The sequence below is a fragment of the Amblyomma maculatum genome, chromosome 2, assembly GCF_055883805.1.
Source record: "Amblyomma maculatum isolate TAMU_Amacu chromosome 2, ASM5588380v1, whole genome shotgun sequence".
Taxonomy (NCBI): Eukaryota; Metazoa; Arthropoda; class Arachnida; order Ixodida; family Ixodidae; genus Amblyomma; species Amblyomma maculatum.
In genome coordinates, this window is record NC_139345.1 from 72,933,410 (window position 1) to 72,955,417 (window position 22,008).

General features: G+C 42.1%; 2 protein-coding genes and 1 non-coding gene across 6 annotated transcripts in view; 2 read left to right on the forward strand and 1 right to left on the reverse strand.

The window, feature by feature from the left end:
* Positions 1 to 6,255, reverse strand: part of Nedd4 (E3 ubiquitin-protein ligase Nedd4) — a 51,335-nt gene extending 45,080 nt beyond the window's left edge. For 2 of the 4 annotated variants that reach the window (XM_084594437.1, XM_084594436.1), the window contains exons 1-6: positions 5,814 to 6,254; positions 4,771 to 4,862; positions 3,678 to 3,765; positions 1,601 to 1,639; positions 1,469 to 1,522; positions 1,132 to 1,238 (exon numbers count right to left, since the gene is read on the reverse strand). In XM_084594437.1, coding sequence (XP_084450563.1) covers positions 1,132 to 1,238; positions 1,469 to 1,522; positions 1,601 to 1,639; positions 3,678 to 3,765; positions 4,771 to 4,862; positions 5,814 to 5,855 — 422 coding nt within the window. In that variant the 5' untranslated portion in view covers positions 5,856 to 6,254. Of the gene's footprint in view, positions 1 to 1,131; positions 1,314 to 1,468; positions 1,523 to 1,600; positions 1,640 to 3,677; positions 3,766 to 4,770; positions 4,863 to 5,813 lie in introns of all 4 variants that reach the window. The other 2 variants (XM_084594434.1, XM_084594435.1) reach the window with 2 other exon arrangements.
* Positions 6,256 to 6,436: 181 nt separating this feature from the next.
* Hacd2 (3-hydroxyacyl-CoA dehydratase 2) lies at positions 6,437 to 19,751 on the forward strand. Its single transcript, XM_084594446.1, has 9 exons — positions 6,437 to 6,592; positions 6,840 to 6,956; positions 8,560 to 8,751; positions 9,235 to 9,421; positions 10,249 to 10,376; positions 13,782 to 13,894; positions 15,049 to 15,155; positions 16,572 to 16,706; positions 19,557 to 19,751. The coding sequence occupies exons 1-9, from the start codon at positions 6,506 to 6,508 to the stop codon at positions 19,628 to 19,630; spliced, it is 1,140 nt and encodes a 379-aa protein (XP_084450572.1). The 5' UTR covers positions 6,437 to 6,505; the 3' UTR covers positions 19,631 to 19,751.
* TRNAS-UGA (transfer RNA serine (anticodon UGA)) lies at positions 14,688 to 14,760 on the forward strand. Its single transcript has one exon. It is a non-coding gene; the product is annotated as a tRNA-Ser (tRNA).
* Positions 19,752 to 22,008: the final 2,257 nt, after the last annotated feature.

The following is a 22,008-nucleotide window of genomic DNA, read 5'->3' on the forward strand; positions in this document are numbered from 1 at the left end:
GCTACAAAACAGAATTGAGCAAATACACAATGCCAAGCCCTATCAATGATGTGAGTGTATATGAGTTATGTCATTTCTAAGAAATTAAAATGAATACAAATGTTTCCTCCCCAAGAATGCCATTTAGTAAAAACAATAGAAACTGTAAATGTATATGCAAACTCGGTACTGACCCTATCATGTCAGTACAATGACAGCATAATTTCTATCATTTTACTTGGCCTTCATCCTGTTTGGTAAAGCAAAATATTTGTTTAAGGCGCTTGTTGCAATTATAGAATACCACGGTTCATAATTAGCATTACAAAAAATATGAGATTTTCCAACTGCTGCAGAAATGTGCACAAGCTCAGATTGGTTGCAACTGTGGTTGTTTATGCAAATCTGGGTCATAGCAACTTTACCTGTTGTGCCTTGTACTCACTGCAAATATTCTTCTTCCGAATCTTACATATGAGCACATTCATGTACCCATTGTTTCCTGCCCGCATTTCCCCTGCTTTTGCATCTTCCTCTTCAATATTCACAATCTGCATGAAACGCATCTCTGCTATGCGTGGTTGTTCTCGTAGGTCACTGAAACATCCAGTGCTGGCAACCTAAAGCTGTCAGCCACTAGCAACCAGAGACAAAACATACAAGACGGGACAAACAAGAAAAAAAAAAAAGAATACTGTTAAGCAAATCAGGAATTAACACTTTACAAATGTCTCTCTTAGCTGCAGGTGGCAGCTTGACTGAAATCACTGAATGGCAGTTCCAAGCAATTTTGCACAGCGCACTACCGAACCTATACTCTTAACAAATAATACATAATTAGAACACGCCTGCAAATTCACAACGACCAAGAGCATAGCAGATGTGCCCACTTCCTCTGCTGGTATTGGCTGCTGTCATCGTGGCATAAAAAAAGAGAAACAAGCAACAAACTTCCATTTCCTAGCATTACCACAGGAGCAAGCAGTCAAGGGGCCGTCAACAACCTCAGTTACTTAAGCCTTCCCAAGCAATAAAAAACTTGCTACCGGTCATGCTTCGGTTCACATTAAGCAGTAATAACCAGTCCCTACTTTCCTGATGAGTGAAGTGAGATTATGCATGCGGTCTTGCCACTAGCCAAGCCCAGCTCACCTGCGTGGCCTCAGCAGGTAGTATTTGTGAGGGATGTGTCTGCCCGGTCGTTCCACAGGTATGGCCGCCAGGGGCAACTCCACCAGACCCAGGAAGTCATCGCGAGTCTGTGGCATTGCGCGCACACCAGACACTGTGACAGCAGCAGGCACATTGTTCGATCTCATTCCTCGCCATAAAGACTGTGGAGGATCCAAAATGCACAGGATGCATTGAGAAAGCATCAGAGCAGAAGGAAAGAAAGAAAAGCCGCACAGCCGCGGCACCTACACCTATGGTGCACGTAAAGAACACGCAGCGTGCACTCAGCGCTCAGCAATGGAGAGGGGTAGCTCACCAGCCTGTTTTCATCAAAGACCTCCATGACTATCTTGTGTTCTTGAGGATCAACCTAGAATAACAGCAGATACAAGGAAAGCGAAAACAGGATGTTAAACAAGCTCTCACGGGCTAGAAACTGAGAGCTTACCTTGATCACAAACTCTTCGTCCCATTTCGGGTGCAGCGTCTACAAGGTGTACAGAGCAAATGGGGATTATGCACAGATGACAGCATTCAGATGCAAACGTGAAACAAACATAACACAGCAACATCGAAAAAATGACCAACTATGCCCCCTGTAACATGTCTGGCAAATTAGAAACCTGCCATAAGCCATATGCACAAAGTTAGTGGCTAATGATACAAGTCAAGACACAATGTTTCCTGATCACATTTCCTTCCCCTAGTTAATTGTACAGCCACCAAAATCTTTGACTAGCATGTGTGATGGCTGCCTTATCTGTGCTCCTACGTGTTATAAAGCAGCCAACCTGAAAAAAAAATAAATAAATAAAAATAAAAAATAAAAGAAAAAAACAAGACAAAGTGGTGGATGACTAAGCCCTTGCCTAATCTTGGCCTTTCTTGATTCACCCTAAGGTATAGGTCTGGTTCACCCTAAGGTATAGGAGCACGAACAATACTGCCATCGTACATGCTAATTAAAAATTTAGTGTAATCCGTTGTGTAAACTGTGTGTGTGTGTGTGTGTGTGTGTGTGTGTGTGTGTGTGTGTGTGTGTGTGTGTGTGTGTGTGTGTGTGTGTGTGTGTGTGTGTGTGTGTGTGTGTGTGTGTGTGTGTGTGTGTGTGTGTGTGTGTGTGTGTGTGTGTGTGTGTGTGTGCGTGCGTGTGTGTGTGCGCATGTGTGTGTGTCATTAGGTTTACAAGCCCAATTTACAGAGCAGCGAGAATGATAACGAAACTAGAAGTGTCAAAATACTGTCCAGCAGTTGCTGAATGCTACCACGTGTACATTCAGGTATTAATAGCAGTATTGTGCCATTTTTGCAGTTCAAAGAAAGAAGTATGCGCCAAGAATAAGTCATGATGTCATCAGTTTCTTTTACTGTCATCAATGAATGCCAAAGAAAAACACCCGCACCTACCATAACGCAGAGAGCACTAGTTTATTTGCAGTGCCAAGGTGCAACAAAGCCATTTCAATATTCATCACTTCTGGTGCTTACTATAGAAACAAAAGTTCAAAAAGCATGTTCAAGAAGTGTCTTTATCTACAGTGTATTGCCAAACCTTGTGCTGTTATTACTTTGATAAAGAGGTCATCTTTTTTGGTAGCAGTCTCGCACCATGTAAAAGTAGTAAAACAAAAACAAAACAAAATAAAATTTAATGCCAGTGATGGTGATTTTTTCTATTGCGTGCACTTGTTTGATTAATAGCCAAAGCCACTAAGCTGAGTAGCTGCTGAAGTGTAGATGCATCCAATCAGACACCACTCTTACATCATTAATGCACTAGTCAAGGCAGTCAGAGAAACAAGAAACTGACCTTTCTCGTAACGTGGCAGATTACAACTGTATGCTAATGAGTATATGTGGCTCAAAACCTAAACCGAAGAGGATACCAAAGTGCTAACACACCTCATTCACATTTAGCCTAACCACGCTAAGTCAGCTGTCATAATTTTCTCTTCAAACTGCACAGTACGAAATTATTTCCAGAGTATACCTCTCGGCCTATACCCTAAAGGTGGGGATCTTTTAGCCACATTATATTTGGAGTTACCACAAAATATTGGGAGTTTTATTAAAGCACAATGTCCATTTCATAAAGACTCTATATACAGTCCAGTTGTCTGATTTGTTGACGGGAAATATCCACGTAAACCATTTCGAGAATGACAACTGTCACGGCACTGATAATCTTATAAAGACTAATCATACAAGTGGTACATAAGTGTTGTGATTTTTGGTAAAGCACGTGACATCACAATGAATTTTCACAAAGTTAATAATTTTACATGTTACTAAAATGCAACACTTCCAAGTACTACAAAATATATTCTCAACTTTAATTTACCCTATTTGCTAGCTGCCGAATGACAGTATACATGTGTGCACTGGCATTTATTAGTGCAGTTAGGCTTGAGAGCAAGGATGATTCTTGTTAATATACTTTCAACCCACACTTCACCTGTACTGCAGCACATAAAGCCCCCTTCACTGCAATTTTCTATGCTGCACAACCCCAAAGAGGAACTTACTTTCTTTTTGGTTTTCGTGTAAAGTGAATCCAAAACTGTGTAGCTGTCGCCCCTAGCCTTGACGAGGTCAATCCGCACATAGGGGTCACTGAAAAAAAAAAAAAAAAAATTAAGCTTTCAGCATTACTTTGAGAACAGCTAAGAAAGAATTAGTGCATACTGCATTTTCTAAACATTTATGGCCTCTCTAGCACTACACCCAACAAGGCAAGCATAATCGCGTTAAGTCATTGGTGCAACTAAAGGGGCACTGCAGAACAAAATAAATTTAATTTGTATATTAGATTACTGCAGTGCAATATCAAGAACGATACTTTCACTGAACACTGAGTTTTAGACAAGGCAGAAAATGCAAAAAAATAGAGGCATCACTATCCGCAGCCAATTTCCCAAGTAAACTTCAGCAAGTCAGTAATGATTTTTTTTTTTCTCGGGAGGGGAGGGGATCACTGAGTTCTTTCTGAAGTAGCTGGTCATGAATTTAAATCAAATGGCAGGAAAATACTTATTCATTTTCTCAACAACCAATGCAACTTTTGCTACCAGACAAGCATTAATAGAGCCATAAAGAGATATACAATCAATTTTTTACTGAGAGCAAAAATTTGGATGGAGTTTCCAACAGTGTCCCTTCAGACACTGCTAAAGTGCTGCTAAACATCCATTGCAGTATTTTAGACCCTTCTTGATTATCATGTACATAGCTGACATATGGCTTAGAAACAACAATTAAATGCAATTAATGCACTAACATCATGACAGGATAGAGCAAAATTCTATGTCAACACCATTAAATATTTGAAATGTTCACATTCACCAATGCAGGCACTGCACAGAACTCCAGTGCAAGGCAACCAGTTTTGCAAAGAAATTTATGAAGTGAAACTTTAATGGATGCCCAAAAAATATGTTCTTGTATCCAAGCTGTTACGATCAGGACCTAATGGTGCCAAACCGAGCAAAAATAGATCACTTAAACAGTTGGTGCTGTTGGTGCTCCTTACAAAAGAACGAAATCTCGTGGGGTTTGTACAGTCAGAGATATTATGGTGAGACAGAAGTGACCCATCAAAAAGTAAAGTAAGACCCTTGCCTGGCTCCAAAGATATCCTTTTTGGCCAGGCTGTGGCCTGCCACAATACGCAGCCGCAGTAGTTTTGTAGGGCTGCCTTGGCTTGTGCCTTCCTGCAAGACAAGAACAGCGCTAGAAATGCCTGTTAAATGCAGTCGCCGAATATCTATGCATTCCAAGAGCCGCACAAGGATGAGCTAATCTCAAAATTGTACTGAAGTGTGCTGAGGCCTTTTCTTTTTTTTTTTTTTTCTTTTTGTCGAAACGTGGGAAAGAGTGAAGATAGCGAGAGCAAACAGTGATGACCTTGTCTTCATCCCACCTGCGCACTAGCCCATAAAACGTCTAGTGTTGTGAGGTTACTTAACCGGATGCGAATAGACAAAACTATTTACGCACCATCGATGATAACAGCTCAGCAAGTGCTATCAGGGAGCGTTACCAGTCAGTGAACGAAGAACTCGAGATTGGATTGTGAGACACCAATAATATGCAAGAAAACCGCTGCTCTCGCAAAATTATTTATTTTTTTTTTCCAAATCGCGCGAAGTCAATCTGTGTCGTTTTCTCTCCAACGTACATTACTGGGCTGCCCAATTTATTTGTAAATCGCATGCACACGTTCCTGGCTCTTCTAGACCGGAGCTATCGCCCCAGTAAACACAGTGCCGCCTAGAAGTCAACGCCCGTCATCGGCGCCGTGATCAGCTGAGAGGATACGCGGGTATTGAACCGGGTTTTCAACGAACAGCACACGCTTCACCAACCAACATAAGGAATAACAACAGATATTTACTAAATTATGCGACAAATAATCCTTCCTGGGATATCGCAGCAAATATCAAAGCGTTTACGAAGCTGCTGTTGAGTTGTTGACAAACGAAGTATCATGGTGATGCGCCAAACGCGCTCGGAAATGTCCTTGTTAAATGCACCCCACCCCGGTCGCCACCGCATGAACTTTCAAAGGCCTCACGGTGCTTTAGACGATGCAATTCCAGGCTGTTCAAAGCTAGCACCAGAAACTAAAGAATAAAATAAAAACATGTCAAAATTTGACTAACCTCGGCTGATGTGTTCTCCGCAGACTGGCCACCGTCCGCCATGCCATACGCAATGCTTGATGCGCTCCGTGCTGTGCCCTATTTTCCGGTTCTTTGACGCGCAGCAGCTTTTTGACGAGTGGACTTCTTTCTTCAAGTAGCAACCACCTCACAAGACACACACGACGCCCGAAACTTGGTTAAAACCGCAGACCATTTCAGCTTACTGATATTTCCGCGTACTACACAGCACGGACCGAGGACGATCACCATGACGTATTCCCCCAGATGCGTATACAGCAGGACACGCCTCTCCTACAGGTACAGGCTTTTCATGTGAAATTTGCAACTTTGGAATATTCATAGGACGATTTGGAAAGCACTGAATGCCTTCTAAGCAAAACACATAGTCTTGACCCAGGCCTCGAAAATGTCACGCAAGCGCACTAAATTTTCGATTTCCCAATCAACACGAAGTGGAAACCAAAACTACCAAATCCTTCTGTGTAGTACAAACAGTTGCTTCTACTTCGTGTAAAATAAAAATTTCAGGAAATATCAATCAATCTTTCAAGCTTTTATTGCTGTAAGAAAGCCAAAGAGGTAACTGTTAAAGCTGCTTTTACAGCCACAAGTCAATTAGGCTCGCGCTGAAAGCGGCAAAAGATCGCCAGCCGCATCGCTTTCATCGCCGCCGCCGCCGCGCCGCAGTCATGGCTGTAGGAACGCTGAGCCCGTTTGTTTACTGGGCGCAGAATGACTCTAAACTCTTCCTGCGAGTTGATCTGCGTAATGTAAAAGTAGGTCCTAATAATGCATGCTAGTCTGAATGTTTTGTTTCCTCTTACTTAACTGCTTTACTCGAAGTAACGGTGTCCTACCGCAACGTTGCGGAATCGGCCGGCGAATTTTTTATTTTTTTTTTCGAAGCACAGATAGGTCGGAGAATCAAATTTTAATCCATCGCACTTGTGTTCTTAGCATATTTCGCTCATTTTTATAGTGCTATGATTAAGTATTAGTGTCTGTTCGTATGCACTTTTTAAGGTTCCTGACATTGAGGCTACCAGCCACAAGTTATCCTTCTCGGCTTACGGCGCTGGAGCAAGGGGAGAAGAAAAGTACACTTTCCTTTTGGATTTTTACTCCACAGTGAACCCAGATGTAAGCAATTTAATATTTTTATTCGCACATTTGCCACGCAGTGCTGATGGTGCTGCGGGCGCGTCGTGAACCTTCTAGAACGTTAGCGCTGCGCGCCATTGATGTCGCCGCATCGATCGCTCGTAAATCGGACTCCATTTACTCTAGTGAATTTGCATTGTTTGTTTTGTCTTATACATGACAGCGCGCAGTTCAAAGATTGGAATCGTTTTTAAATAATTGATAATAACCTGGCCGGCCACCGTTTTCTTGTTTCCGTTTTCTACAACTTTACGGGGTACCACAAGATTCGATTCGTTCTTCGAAATATTTAAATCGCGCCATTGTCTGAGGAAGCCTGATGTATGTTGGTAGCACAGATTTTTTTAGAACTGCCGACGCCGCTGCATAGTAATGTAGTTTAGTATTTGGTTTATTCAGAGTTTTGTTCGCAAAGGAAATGCAGCTGCAGTGTCTTTACTAGAGCGTACTACTGTGTGAGAGAAGTCTTCACCGGCGCGTCATTCAACTTGGTGACATTCATCTTCATTTCTTTGTCTGGAAAAGCCATCCTTATTTTTAGACATAAAATTTCTCTGCCATTCTCTCCAGTAGGGATTTCAAGTACAGCTAACATCACTGACTTTTTGTAAACAACGCTAGACAGCGTTAGAAAAGTTTTGCAAAGTGGGGTCCACAAATTTTGATTTCAATATCTCTGCCGCAGTGGGTTAGGTGTCCTCGATTTGGCTGCACTTCCCGTGCCAGTTTTGGTGGTGTGGCACACTCGCACTTGATTTATCAGTGCAGCTAGCGCCATGTGCACATCTGCACTCAATTTGACACCGTGCTGAACGAGTTCTGCACTTCAGGCACTAGCCTTCCCGCAAGTTCTCTTCTCGTGCAAGTACGAGCTGCTTGCCACACTCCACAACAGACAAGTAGCGGAGAACTCCATAGCCATGCATGCTTGTTTCAGTAAACGGCATTTCCTGTGTTTGCGGCATTTCTCGCATGGTGCTCACAGATAGCATGACAGACCGTAATTGTATAATAGGCAGAAGGTGAATGCTGCTGTTTTTTAATGCGTGAAGGGCCATGACATTACTCGCTTGCCTAGGTGGACTCCACATCAACATTCAGCACTTGGCAGTATTAGCAGCACCTCTGCTTACAGGAACGGCTGGTGGTTGGCCTGCACCACTTCGCGCAGTGCAACAGAAAGGGCAAAGTCAAATCCTTAGTTCATCACCTTTGGAGCTGACAAGTTTCATGTTGCTGCTGCTATTATAGATATGCCACTTTGAACTACATGCACAGCATTTGATAGAACTAGAGCTAGCACAATCTATCACACATGTCGAAACATGCGACACACACGCCTGGCCGCAGCAGATGAACATTTCTGCACTTCCACACTGTATTTGGCTGTTGCAGAAAGAGTGCAACAGCCAAATTGCGAGTGCTACTGCCAGGTTGCACCCTCATCTCAAGAACTGGCTTAGCACTGGCACAACACTTTGGTGAACTAGTGCAGAAAGTGCGGTGAGGTCTGGTATGTTATATTTTGGAAAAATAAAGGGAAAGAGAGAATTCTGGATAACTCTGAGGACCTCTTTTGCAGGGGTGTGAGTACCGGGTGAATGATAGGCAAGTAGATATCCAGATTTCAAAGGAGAAAGCCGATCTCTGGCCTCAGTTGCTGTCGACGGATTCTCTGAAGCCAGCATGGCTTAAGGTTGACTTCGACAAACTGCAGACGGAGGACGATGATGATGACTTGTCAGAAGATGACAACCAACTCCGAGACCTTTATGTAAGGCATGCCTTGATGCTGCAGATTTGTCACTTTAAAGGTTTTTTCTCTTTCTTTATTGTACAATGTATTCAATACTATAAAAATTGTCTAGATGCTTAGTTCAGTTGTGGAATAGGTTTTTCTGTGAATGAATGTTGTCTGTTATTTCTTGAATGATTCATTTTCACACTGCACTTATGTATTTGTGGACTGTTGTGTGAAATTGTCACATGTATGAAGAAACACTAAATGACCAATTAATTGGTGACAGATGTTGACCTCTTAGCTCCGAAATAGGTGGTGAATGTTTTGAACTGAATTATATCTGCCCTTAGTTAAATCAGAAGAGTAAGTTTATGCCACTTTGTAGAATCACGTCAGTTGCACTTTATTCCATTTTTCGCTACCGTTATTGATAGTCTCATTATTCTTGCTTCTGTATTGCTCTTTAACTCTGAAGCACTTTCCACCATGTGATTTGCATACTTGGTTTACATTTAGGAGTCTCAGCGTTATTCATCAAACTCTCGAGCAAGCCAACCTTCATGGAGCAGAAAACGACGAGGGCAGGAACGAAAAACTGAGGAACTCCGCAAGGTGTACCTCTTTCTCTACAACCTCTTCCAGTTTGTTGGTTTTCTATACATAGCCCTTGTCATGCTCATCCGCTACAGCCGTGATGGTGAATGTAAGCAATTTCTTTCTGTTATGATTGTCTTATGATTATGATTAAAAGGACTGTGTTTTGGTTTTCACTTGCCCAGTATGGAAGGCAGCACATCTTATTATGAAGGCAGTGTTGCTTAATTTGTGAAATATGCCTTGTCTCTGGAATCCTGTCAACTTACTTTCTCGTAGGAAATTGTATGGACGCTTTCATGAAACCTGAGCTTGTGTCTCACATATGTGCTTATCCTTTTCATGCACGCAGTTGGCTCTATTTTTGTTCAATTACTATGTTCGCTTGCATTTTCCTAACCAGTAACTGCTCAGTACATCTACACGTTTTTGCCTTGTTTCCTTAAGCAGTGAGTGATTAGTCACTATGGGAATGATTAGGCACCTACATGTTACAACGGGAGCGGAGGAAGCAGTGGGCGGGTGCCTAAAAAAAAAAATATCACAGTGTTGGAATGTGCCAGAAATATTGTTTGAGAGTTTCCATGTAGCCTTTACATATACTGGAGTTCAGTGCTGCCCATACAACCTCAATATGGCAGCAAATTTCACTGAAAGCTGCTGAAGTTGTTAGGCAAAGTTAAATATGACATGAAAGACATGTTTCCTGTGGTGCAAATGTGCACATGCATTCTTGCCTGTTCGTTTTTTGACGTGCTCCTTTTATATGCATGCAATTGATGGCAGATATTCTCACATTTATAATTTATGGTTTCACTTTCAGTTCTTAAAGAGTGTTTCAAATATGTATTTTGGCAAAGGGATTACACTTTTTGCACTTCATCGCAAAATTATGTTTGTTGCTAGTGTGGTGATTCTACATTCGTTTTCTTTCAGACTCAATGGCGGGCACCTGGGAAGCTGTGGGCAAGGCCATGCGTCTAGTCATCTGTCTACAGTGCCTTGAAATTTTGCACCCACTTCTTGGCTACACCAGGGGCAGCTTCATTCATCCATTGGTGCTGGTAAGCTGTGTACTGTTATGTCTTAATACAAAACTGATGCTGTCCTGGTGAAAGCAGTGGCAGTGCATGCTCTTACCTAGAACAAAATGTACGAGTTTCATATTCACTGAGGCAGATGCAATTATTGCACTTTTTTGTCGGGTTGGGCATGCTGCTATGTAGATTACAAAAGGATCACCAAATAATATTTGGCATGTGATAGATGCCGTGGCTAAAAGTATTGTGATTTTTTGTTCATGGCATGCTGAGACAACAGTCATGGTACACTATCCTTTTGTGAATGAGCATTGATATAGTCGGAGTTTATGTATGCAGTCAGTGCATTTACAGGTCATGCAGTTGTAATGTAAGTTGGATTAGCATTACTACATTTTCTGCAAAAGAGGAGTGCTGTGTGCTGCGAAGCTACTTGTGCAAAGAGGAAAATTGTGTGCCTCGATATATATAATTTTGGTATAATATTTTAATTGCCGTTTGCACAGTCAAGTGGTGTATGTTATGGTGCTTGTCTGTTTTGTCTAATATGTATAGTAATTGGGTTTGAGGTCAAGAATTCTAACCTTTTTTTTTGTCCTTCGTTTTCTTCTCGGTTGTATCTGCTCTTGTTTTACCTATCAGTTAATTTTTTCTATATATATCTTCGTGCTTTCAGTGTTACCTAACTTTTTAATGCATAGTAATAGTTCTTTGCTGTCGATTTGGTTATTTGTCAGGACTGCATATTAGTATGCGTGGCTCAACTACAAAACTAAGCATTGCATCAGCGTACACACACAGATCAGGCAGGTAGATAAACAGATTTAACCCCTCGTTTGTTTAATGTGTAGTTGACCTGCATGGGCAGTTTTACCTTTAATCACTTTATTCGTTTGGAGTCAAGAATATCTCTGCTCATATTAAAAGCAATATGACAATACTGACATACCATACCACTTTTCAAAGAAGTCCTAACACTAATTTTAAAATAAAGTCACCTTAATGTAAAAAGATGGCTCTGCAGCGTAATAAAAGTGTGGGTGGGCATCACAAAAGATGTTAATAATATTAGCAAGTAAGCCAGTTAGGCAAAATCTTACGACTTTTTAACTGCAGTTAGACCTCGATGTAACAAACCTCCATGAAGCATCAGGAAAGATGTGACTAATGTTAGCAAGGAAGCTGGTTAAGTAAAATTTAAAATCTAACTCAACTACTTTTAAACCTGGATATAACGCACCTCCATTTGTAGTGACTTCCTCGATATCACAAAGTTTTTGAGTTCCCTAATGCGGCCCCGATTGAAGCAGGTGTATTTGATGAAAACTCCATGTAATGTACATGTTGCGGCGATTGACTTGGATATAACAAATTCTTGCCGCCGACTATCTCTTAGCCGGTGCTGAATTACTGGAAATTTGGCAGAACCGCGCAATTTTCATGACGATAAAACGTGAACTGATGTGGGAAGAGCATTCACGATTGCAGCGAATGTTCACATTTGGTACAGCGCGTCATGTTTGACCGCTGGCAGTGTCTCTACATGGCAAGCGCAGCAGTCTCCACTCATTTCGCTTTTGAAACTTGGCACTACAACTGTTATGCTCGAAAGCACGGAAAAATAGAACAAAAAAAAAAGAGAGAGACATGGGGCGAGCAGTCTGCACCCAGAGCTGCCATGTGGTTGCTCGCAAGGTTTCGGTACTAATAGCCCTCACACACCAGTAGCAGGGTTTCTTTAGGCAAAGGTGGTGGTTGAGCAGGAACTTATGTGAAGACGCAGGTGTCTCCTTGCTTGGCGGTGGCACCGCACGACCACATACACTCTCCCCTAGACAGGCCATGGTACCTCTGGCGACTATGACTGATCCAACACCCCCCCTTTCCTCTCCCCACTCATCGACTAGTCATGTGAGGTGTGAAATAGTCATGCCCCGCCCTCAGCACGATCACGAAACATTTCACCACTTTTATAACTTCGAATAATGACGACATACTTTCAAGATGGTTTTTCTAAGAATCAGTTCTTTGTCTGGTTTCTGTTCTACATTGTCACTTTGAGCCTTCACACGAAGACTGCATGTAATGAAAACCGAAATGTAACGAAAGTCAAACATTTTACAATATCAGAATCAGACTTTATTTCAGCACTACATACCTTGTGTTGCGTTGTGATTCTGTATTTGAAAATCACTCTCCTCCTGTGTGCGTGATACCATCAAATCACTTTAACCATCAAAGCATATTAGTACTCCTGCTCGCTGTTGCGCACTGCTCATGTCGAGGTGAGGAGGAGCAAGCTGTACGCGTACGTCACAGATAGGCACTTACTGGTGGGCAGCACTTGGTGTGCGCAGCACGTGCGTGTTTAATTTGAAACGGCCGATATTTGTTGAGGCTCAACACCAAAAGTAATCACATCTTCGATATTATAAAAACCAACATGGCTAATACTAAATAGTTAGCTACATATCTCTAATTACCACCTTACTTGTTCAACTGAAACTGAAAAGATGGTTGTGGTCATATTCTAATGCAATAAATCTGTAGAGGTGGTCTTAATGAGTGCTGCAGTGAAATTTAGAAAGCTTTGCATGGACCCTATAATTTGCAGATATTTTTGAAAATTGCTCCAGGGGACTGGTCGGAGTCTATTGTGGCAACACCTCACCATGAGTTTTTGCCCTTCTGAGCCCATTGCTGTCAGTTGGGCATCTGGGTGCGCCCTCTAATTGGGCGCCAGTGAGGTCCGTCCTGCACATGATACAGGATGGCCTCACTGGCACACCGCATGCAAACTATTTTCTCTATCTTTTTTGCACATTAGCTTGTGCTGAGCTGAGGGATGTTGAGAAGGAGTGTCATTTTTGACCATCATTATCTTTATTGTTAGTGAAGGTAACTAAAAAGTTTTGCATTACGGAGATGGCTGACTAAATGCCGATTGCTCATGTGCATCTTTAGTTTTAGGAAATGGCTTTCCATGGGGCCTTAACATTTTTCATCGATTACCTGACACCTGCCAGCACTCATATTAATGTGCTACAAAAGGCCCTGTTTTTTACATTAGTGGCGGGCTTTCTTGAAGCTTTCGGTATATCCAAAGTGTCTGTAAGAAAGATATTAGTTAAATTTAGGTTGGTTACTTTCCTATGGTGTATATATGAATACCATTGGTACTGAACTTGTGTAGAAAATAGTGCAGTTATTACGTATCCGTAATTACTGGTTATACTCTTATCATACTGTAAGCGATGATAGTTTTTCAATGAGCAGTTTGGTTTCGGCACTCAGACGTGCAGCTGAAAACCTGTTAAACTTATTGGTCGTAGTGATGTGTATTGCCTTTTTTGACACCTGAGCATGTATCTGGGGAATGAATAGCTGCTAAAGACTTTTGGATTTTCCCTGTCTTTCACGTCGTTTCAGGTGGGTGGTCGAATGTTCATGGTGTTTGCCATGATTGATGCAGAGCCAAGAATGCATACCAAGCCTGTGGTCTTCTACCTGTTTGCCGTGTACACATTGGTGGAATTGTGCAGGTTTGTGATGCTAGGTTGCTGTTTCTTTCCTTTTTTTTTGAGTGATTTCATCTGTTCTGGCTGATTAACTGTGTATAAGTAAGTGCTTGCCATTTGATATTTACATGTTTGCTGCTCATGAAAAACAGTGAAGCAGCTACAAAAAATTATATTTCAATAGGGGCCGTCTGAAGTGGCGCCTTGGGGTCTTGAGGACTAATATAAGTGTGCAGTGACTACAAGCAGATAAATGAAGGGGAGATGAGGGTGCTTGTTATAATACATGAAGGAAAAAAGCCAACAGTCGGCGAGGCCAAGGAAAGCATTGGGGATTGTACTTGGTCTTTTTTTTTTTAATTGTGACTTCAGTAATCACATAAATTAGTAATGTAATCTGTTGAGGGGAAAGATAAACACAAAGTAGAAAGAAAACAACGTGCCGATGGTGGGAACCGAACCCACGACCCACGACAAAAAAAAAAAAAAGACAAAGTACAATCCCCATTGCTTTGTTTGGCCTCACCGACTGTTGGCTTCTTTCCTTCATGTATTATAACGAGCACCCTCATCTCCCCTTCATTTATCTGCTTTTAGGTTACGGGGGTCTCGGTTCTGGCAGTCTTGAAGCCATAGGTAGCATAACAGGGTTCTAGCACAGCTTTCGCCCTCGCTCTTGATCACGTTCTACGTGACGCTGGCGGTAACACAGGACATTCCATGTCCACCGCTATGGTTAAGGGTGGCGCTGGTGAATACCCTCAAGGTTAGTATATAGACAACATTAATACCCAAGAAAGTAGCAGGGGGGACAGCGGCCGATGTAGCTCAGTTGGAAGAGCACCGGACATGATATTCGGAGGTCGTGGGTTCGGTTCCCACCATCGGCATGTTGCTTTTCTCTCTACTTTTTGTTTATCTTTCCCCTAAATAGATTACATTACTAATTTATGTGATTACTGAAGTAAAAAAAAAAAAAGAAAAGACAAAGTACAATCCCCAATGCTTTCCTTGGCCTCGCCGACTGTTGGCTTCTTTCCTTCATGTGCAGTGACTAGTTATTCTGATGTCGCGAGATTTGTTAGGTCAAACATGAGAACCGCTACAAGAGAATCGTGTGTCCTGTTCTGCTTTCACAACGGCAGTGCTCTCATGCTGCGTGGTGTGGTGTGACACAGGTACCCATACTACATGCTGCGCACCTACGACAAGAGCATTGGCTTCATCACCTGGCTCCGTTACACCGTGTGGATCCCCTTGTTTCCCCTCGGATTTCTGTGCGAAGGTGCAGTACCAAATGGCACTGGGGGTGTTCATTGTTTGCTATTTGAATGTACCATTGCTTGTTACGAAATGTGACTTGCATGAGCAGCTTGCCGTGGTAATTTTAGCTTTGGTTTGCAGCATTGTCTTCTGCTTGACAATACCGCTTCAGTGGGTGTTGTTGATTTGCGTGAGAATCTTAGAAACCCATAGAAACCCACTAAAAGAATATCGTACGGTCGATTCCGGATGCATCGCATCATCGCATTGCCATCCATGCCTTGGGTGGCAGCTCTAGCGTTGTAAAGCTACGTGGCAAAGTGAATGTAGTGCGTGCTTGAAAGTAATCTTCACAGTAAGCTTCTGTCTGGCATGCTTATTTTCAGTCCACCACTACGTATTGTCATGTGAGGGAGCCGACTTCAGTGCACCAATTTTCTTGCCATGATGTCGGCCTAGCTGATCTGCAAGGGCTGTCGCATGGCCTTATTATGGAGTGCACGCCACCTATAAGTTGTAAAAAAAAAAAAAGGAACGCACTTGCCGCTCATTTTGACAGAGGGGACGAGGCCAGTTGCGAGGGATGTGGGGATGGAGGGAATGCTCCTCCCCACTCCCCTTGTGTTAACGGGTATAAAAAGACCAGGAAAACCGTGACTGAGCAGCCTCGTCAGGGAGCATACGAGAGCGAGAGCCTTGGGTTAGCCCTGACCTCAAGGAAGCGCCCGAATGAGTTGCCGATGAAGATCAGCAACCCCGCTGTCCTAAGTCTCGGTTGTCTAGGCGCAGCTATAGACAGTAGGGACAATTTCTCCGCTGTAAGGTGTAGCTACACAGGTGATATTTAAAGCTGAAAGTTTGTCTCTCTGTTATTCTCCCTTAAACATCTTCATGGGCCCTCATACTCCCAACAGCCTGATTCATAGCTGAAAGTGAAGCAGAATTTAGCGGCACTGTAAATTTTATTTGAGGTAGTTTTGTGTTTATAGTCTATATCTTATGATTGAAGGTGGCATCTGCCCAAAGCATCATCTGTTGCAGCTTTGGTGCTAAATGGACTAGGCCTAACGGAATTCGATCGCTGCTCTGCCAGTACATTGGCCAGCAGTATGTTGCTGCACAAGCATGGCACTAGCGTGGGGGCAGCATATTAGTGCTTATGGGTTACCAGTACCTAAATTAATTTGTTTTCATGTTTTCTATATCATGTTATCAGCGTAAAGAACTAAGTAATATAAAGAAATCAGCTGTTTTGGAATCACCTTTGGGTTTGATATATCTGGGACCAGCTGTATCTGTGTGGCTCATTTATGTCTCATTAGGGTGCGAAACTGCCAGGAGCAGTTTCCTGGTATAGGTATATTCAGTTTGGTCTGAAATGTGTTGTCATTGCTAACCAGCTTGATATTTGTGTCAATCCTGTTATCTTTCTGCCCAGGGGTGATCATTCTTCGGAACATTCCCTACTTTGAGGAGACCAGTCGTTTCAGTGTGGCTTTGCCAAATGCCGTCAACTTCTCCTTTTACCTCCCGACATTCATGCGACTCTACCTCCTTCTGGGAATTTTCCCAAGTGAGTTATGTGCGCCAGTCATGCTTAGAAAAGGGGGGCTTCCATTTCTCGTTAGAATTTGCCTCAGCTCCTCTAAACTGTGACAAATATATTGTTTGACCAGCTTGGTGCCTTGCTTGTCTTTGCTAACATACGTGAATGCAGAGCGAACGCGAGCTCTGGTTTGCCAGTGTGGCAGCAACACCACATCACTCCCCTGGTGGCTAGAAGCAAATTTATTGGGAGCATGGAGAGACAGTGGAGAGGTGTTTAGCTACCTAAGGTGCACTCCTTGCATGATCTCTCTCTGCATTTCGCAATGGCATCAACTTCTGCACCTTCAAAGCTTAAAGTCATTGCTGCAGCAACATGATGCGTTTCAGAAGCCATTGTTGCATAGGCCATTTGCTTCCATGGCGGCGGCGGCTGCATTATTTTGGCACTGACCTCTGAGGAGACGCACACTTTTCCTGAACTTTTTTTTTTTAAACTGGACCTGCAGGACATCTGCGCTTTTTTGGAACGAACAATGTCATTCAGATGGCACTATGTTGCACTGGTGAAATGAATGGCGAGGTGCAGCACCGCTAGGACTATTTCACGCAGTGCAGGCAAATCGCACGAACGTTATGCGTGCTCAGTATTTAATTACAGTATTATTCGTATAATATGGGTGCTATTAAGCACCTGCGAGGCACTCTGATCAGTTCTTTTCAAGTAGGGGTGTACGAATATTTGAAATTTCGAATACGAGTCGAATATGCATGTTATTCAACTCATATTTGTATTCGAGAAACTGATATTCGAAAATTACCAAATACAGTGGAAATTTTCTGTTCGCAATTCGTATTTGTATTCGAGAAACTGATGTTTGAAATTTTCAGTGAACACTGAATTGCTGTGGCAGTCAGCACGTCGTGCTTTTGCTTTAGCGCTGAATAAATCAGCCCAGCTGTGGCAGCCGATTTCAATGGAGGCAAAGCACAAATATGCCCATGTGGTCAAAATTAGTCCAGAGCCGTCCACTACAGTATCCCTCATAGCCGGAATCACTTTGCGATGTTAAATGCCACATATATTAAGCCAAACGTTTTTTGTGCAGTGATTTTTTCTCCCTCTTATTAAGGTTGGTAAGCATTGCTGTTACTTCAGAAAATGCTGTTAAACTTGGCTCAACTCTTGAACCAAGACAATATATGGTGCATCGAAAGGAGAGTGTCAAAATCACTCAACACATTTATTTTCATGCTAACACCACCTTGCAAAGAAGCCCTGATACCCCACTCCGACTAGATGGTGGTGTTTCCAATGATGGCTTCCAATGTGCCGCCTGGCTGAGATTGCAATCCCCATTTGTTCATGTGTTGCATGTATCATATGTTACAGATATGCAATACCCACTTGTTGCACATTTGCTGCTAGATAATGTGCGTCGGTAAAAGCAGTTTTTGTAGCTCCAATTTGTTATGGTAACAATCATTATGATAATTTACTCTATTTTCCTGTCTCATGACCCGTGCCTGTGTTGCACCCCCTTCAAGCAGCAGTTTTGCTAAAAAATCGCCTATAAGTATGCACCGGTGCATAAAGTGTGTTTGTTCATTGGGTAAATGCTATAAGAACATGCTGAGGATTCGTTTATCAGAGTTACAAATAGTCACTTGCGACAGCTGCTATCTGCCTTCTTGATTAACTTCACCGACTAGTGCTCTATTGCAGCTATTGCGCCAGTATTGGTAATTTTTAATTCACATTGAACCGTCTTCTGGTGCTCACTTCACACAGATGCTGCATCCAGCCTGGTTGCGACAAGATTATGTTTGTATTCAAAATATATAACACAATATACTAAAACATTTGAATAACATCATGTCTTTTTTCTTTCATTTTTGCACATTGATTTTCTTTTCAAATAGTTACTGGGAATGGGAAACAGTGAAATGTAATAAGCTGCACCATTATATATATTGCACTTGTGAAAAATGGAGAAAAATGCTGCAACTTATGCACCAGAACATATAGCATGCGAATAATCATTCGAGGAAATGACTTGGCTCTAGTAAACCGCCATTTGGCCTTGTAATTTGACCGATGCTTTCTTTGGTAACTATGTGTATTGTGTTCAGTTGTTATTAAGCATTTGTGGCAGTATCTATCATGAGATAACATGTTGATATTTTTTGTTAATGAAATTGTCCACAGCCATGGTTATAAAAGGGTGTCATTTTCATGCTGCTATTTGAATGTGTTTATAGACATAGATGGGAACTGCAATCCCTTAATTCAAGCAGATAGTCATGTTGTAACCTCCAAGTTTTACTAGCAGCAGCCATTCAATGATAGTGCTCTCATAATTTAGTAAATGTGGACATGAAGAGAGAAAGGTAGACCATTGCGTGAAAATCTGCAAAGCAAGGCAAGGCTCACATTTCTGTTAACAAGCAGATTTCCATCTTCAGTCCTTTTACTTGAGATTTTAACTTGCAACAACAAAAATGCAAGAACTTTTTCAGTTATTTTTGTATTACCAATTACCAATGAAATTAAGAACACATCATGCAATGACTAACAGTTTCGCAGCTTGCAAAGTCACTGACTGAATTTTAAGTTTCAACGGAAAAAAAGAGGCTGAGCAATCAAGCAGTAGGGAAAAATGCACCTCTGCAACGGTGGTATGATGTTGCATGAGGCTGTCTAAACAGTTGGAATGCCTGATGTGCCGCCATCCAAAAAAATTAGCTGCCGACTGGATTAAAGTGAAAATATTTCGTACAATCGTCCTGTTACAAATTTTTACTTTTTGTTTGCGACTGCCTTACCCAGTACTGAGAGTCAATGTAACAGCTTATGCTTTCTTTTTATGTCTCGCAGCTCTAGCATTCATGATGACTCACATGTACCGCCAGCGCAAGCAGATCCTGGGCCCCAAGGACAAAGAAGACTGAGGACTTGTCATCTTCTCGTCACTAGTCTCTGTTCATTCCATCATTTGTTCCTGTCATTGTTTTTCTCATCTTCTTCCTACAGAGCAGCTACAGTCATTAAAGTGCACATTATGAACTGTTCCAGCCTACGGTTTAATTCTTTATATAGCTTACGGAAGGAATTTCAGGCTGTAAACAGGCCTTTGAAATATTTGCTCTTCCGTGCCTATAATAATTGCTACTTAAAATAATTTTACGGGGTACAGTTCTAACTGCTGAAATTAGCACACATATTTCAAACATCAGAGTGCCGTTGTCTGTATGGCTAGACTTGTCTTCACCACTGCAATAATGCTAGCATTAAGAATAGTTTATCCTTTTTTTTTTTTCCAGAGAGCTACATTAGTTCTTGTCTTCTTCCCGGGGTAGTTGGCAGGCATACCGAAGAAGTGCTCAATATTTTTTCTAGTAGAAGTTTGCAATTTGGCCTTTTTGCAGCACTTTTAAGTTGCAAAAGATCTTTTCTGTTGAGAAAGTAGATAGAAAATTGAATGCTTCTTCCACTGGATGTTGATGATGTTGAGAGAATTGCAGGCACTGATCACTGACTGGAGGTTGATGATGCGGCCCGGGACACGCCACTCACGCAACTTGTAAGCATTGTAGACATTGAGCGCGCCAGCATGCTCAAGGTGCATTTGTGCCCATGAGCAGGGAATCACTGGACATACCAGTGTATATGCACACAGGCAAAGTGCGAACAGTGGCCGCCCGCAGTGTTAAACTGTTCATCTGATCAGACAATAGTGGATAGGCTGTGCACTAGCTTTAAGATTATTTTTGTTATTTTGTGCGGTGCTTTATATATCCCTACCTGTCTTTTCTTCCCATCGCTTAGCCTCCTTCCTACCCCCACCACCCTCTCTTCCCTGCTGTTTCACTTGTGCCGGCCACAGCTCTGGTCTTCAGACTATATACAGTAGAACCCTTTTATAGTAAAGTCACTGGGACCAGCAAAACTTTTTACTATATCAGGGTCTTTACTGTATCAGTTGTTGGTGATGACATGGTCCTGAATATGCTGTCTGGTAGTTGAATGCCCACTTATTGAACACATCTTGTTGCTTAATGAAAAAAACACTATGAAATAGCTCCCATCTCTCTCTTATCTATTCATGCAATTTTTTTCACTTGCAAAAATTTTTTACATCTAGTGGAAGTATCTTTCAAGCATGAGGATGTGGCTACGAATACAACCAAGTTTGATTTCATGTGAAAATCAAAGCCTTACATAAACATGGTATCACTTTCTGCTATTTGTGTCTTTTAAAAGGCAATAAATGATAAATGTGCGTAGCAGTCAAGTGCTACACGACTGCACACGCTGCACCTCCACTTCTTGCCACCACTCCCTCGTGCTTTATGCTGCACAGTGCTGGGAATGTTCGCCCGCTTCTTCCCCTTAACTATTTCTTGGTGCACTTTTACTTTCTGAACGGACCGCGCCGCTTCCTTTCTATGTTTGTAGACAGCTATTTTCTTTTTATTCCTACGCGTTTAGTGCTTTCCCTCACGGCTCCAAGGCCTTCATAAAGTAGGCTTCTCCAGAATGCTGCTAAGCCTGGTGGTAAAGCCACTTAAAATGACACTGTGTTATTTTTGTTTTGAAATACAAAACATTCTTTTCCTCGCGTTTCTAGGTAGTGCACTGGCAGCGATTCCATATCGTGAGAAACGTCGCCGTGGCCAGGAGCACTTTACTATAACCGATTTTTACCAAAAATATCTTTACTATAAAGGGGGGAAAATGTACAGTTGTCTATGGAAGATGAACTGGGACTTCAGTTTCACTTTACTATATCCGGGTTTAATATAGCGGGGTTTTACTGTAGTAGCAAAAGTAGAGGCTAGTAAATATTTTCCTCCGTATTGTTGTTAGAATAAATCCTTAAGAAGTAATACTGTGGAAGTAGCAAGTCGCTCTGAGATGGAAAATTGGGAGCAAGCCCCACAAAGTCCAGCAGCAGTACAGAGAACAAAAAAGTCTCTTACAGGACAGTCAACTAGCGTGATCCATTTCAGCGAGGCATCAACTGCACATCACTGCCAGTAGGTGTGAGCACATCTTCTGAAGCACAGACGTACTTGGCATTTTACAGAAACGAATTATGCTATGACAAAACTAGGAAGCTTTAGTTCAGGGTGACGCGCATATGCTTTTCTGAAGTGCTAATGAAAGGCGGAGCCTGCTAGCAGTGTAACCGGATTGAAGTAATGCATCACAATGTGCTAAAACTGTCCCAGAAGGCAGATAGGGGTCGGATGGTGTGAGCATTAAGTTTGTACAAAAAAGTTATAGTTAAGCTAAACCAAAGTTTTACATGCAAAAACTAAGTACT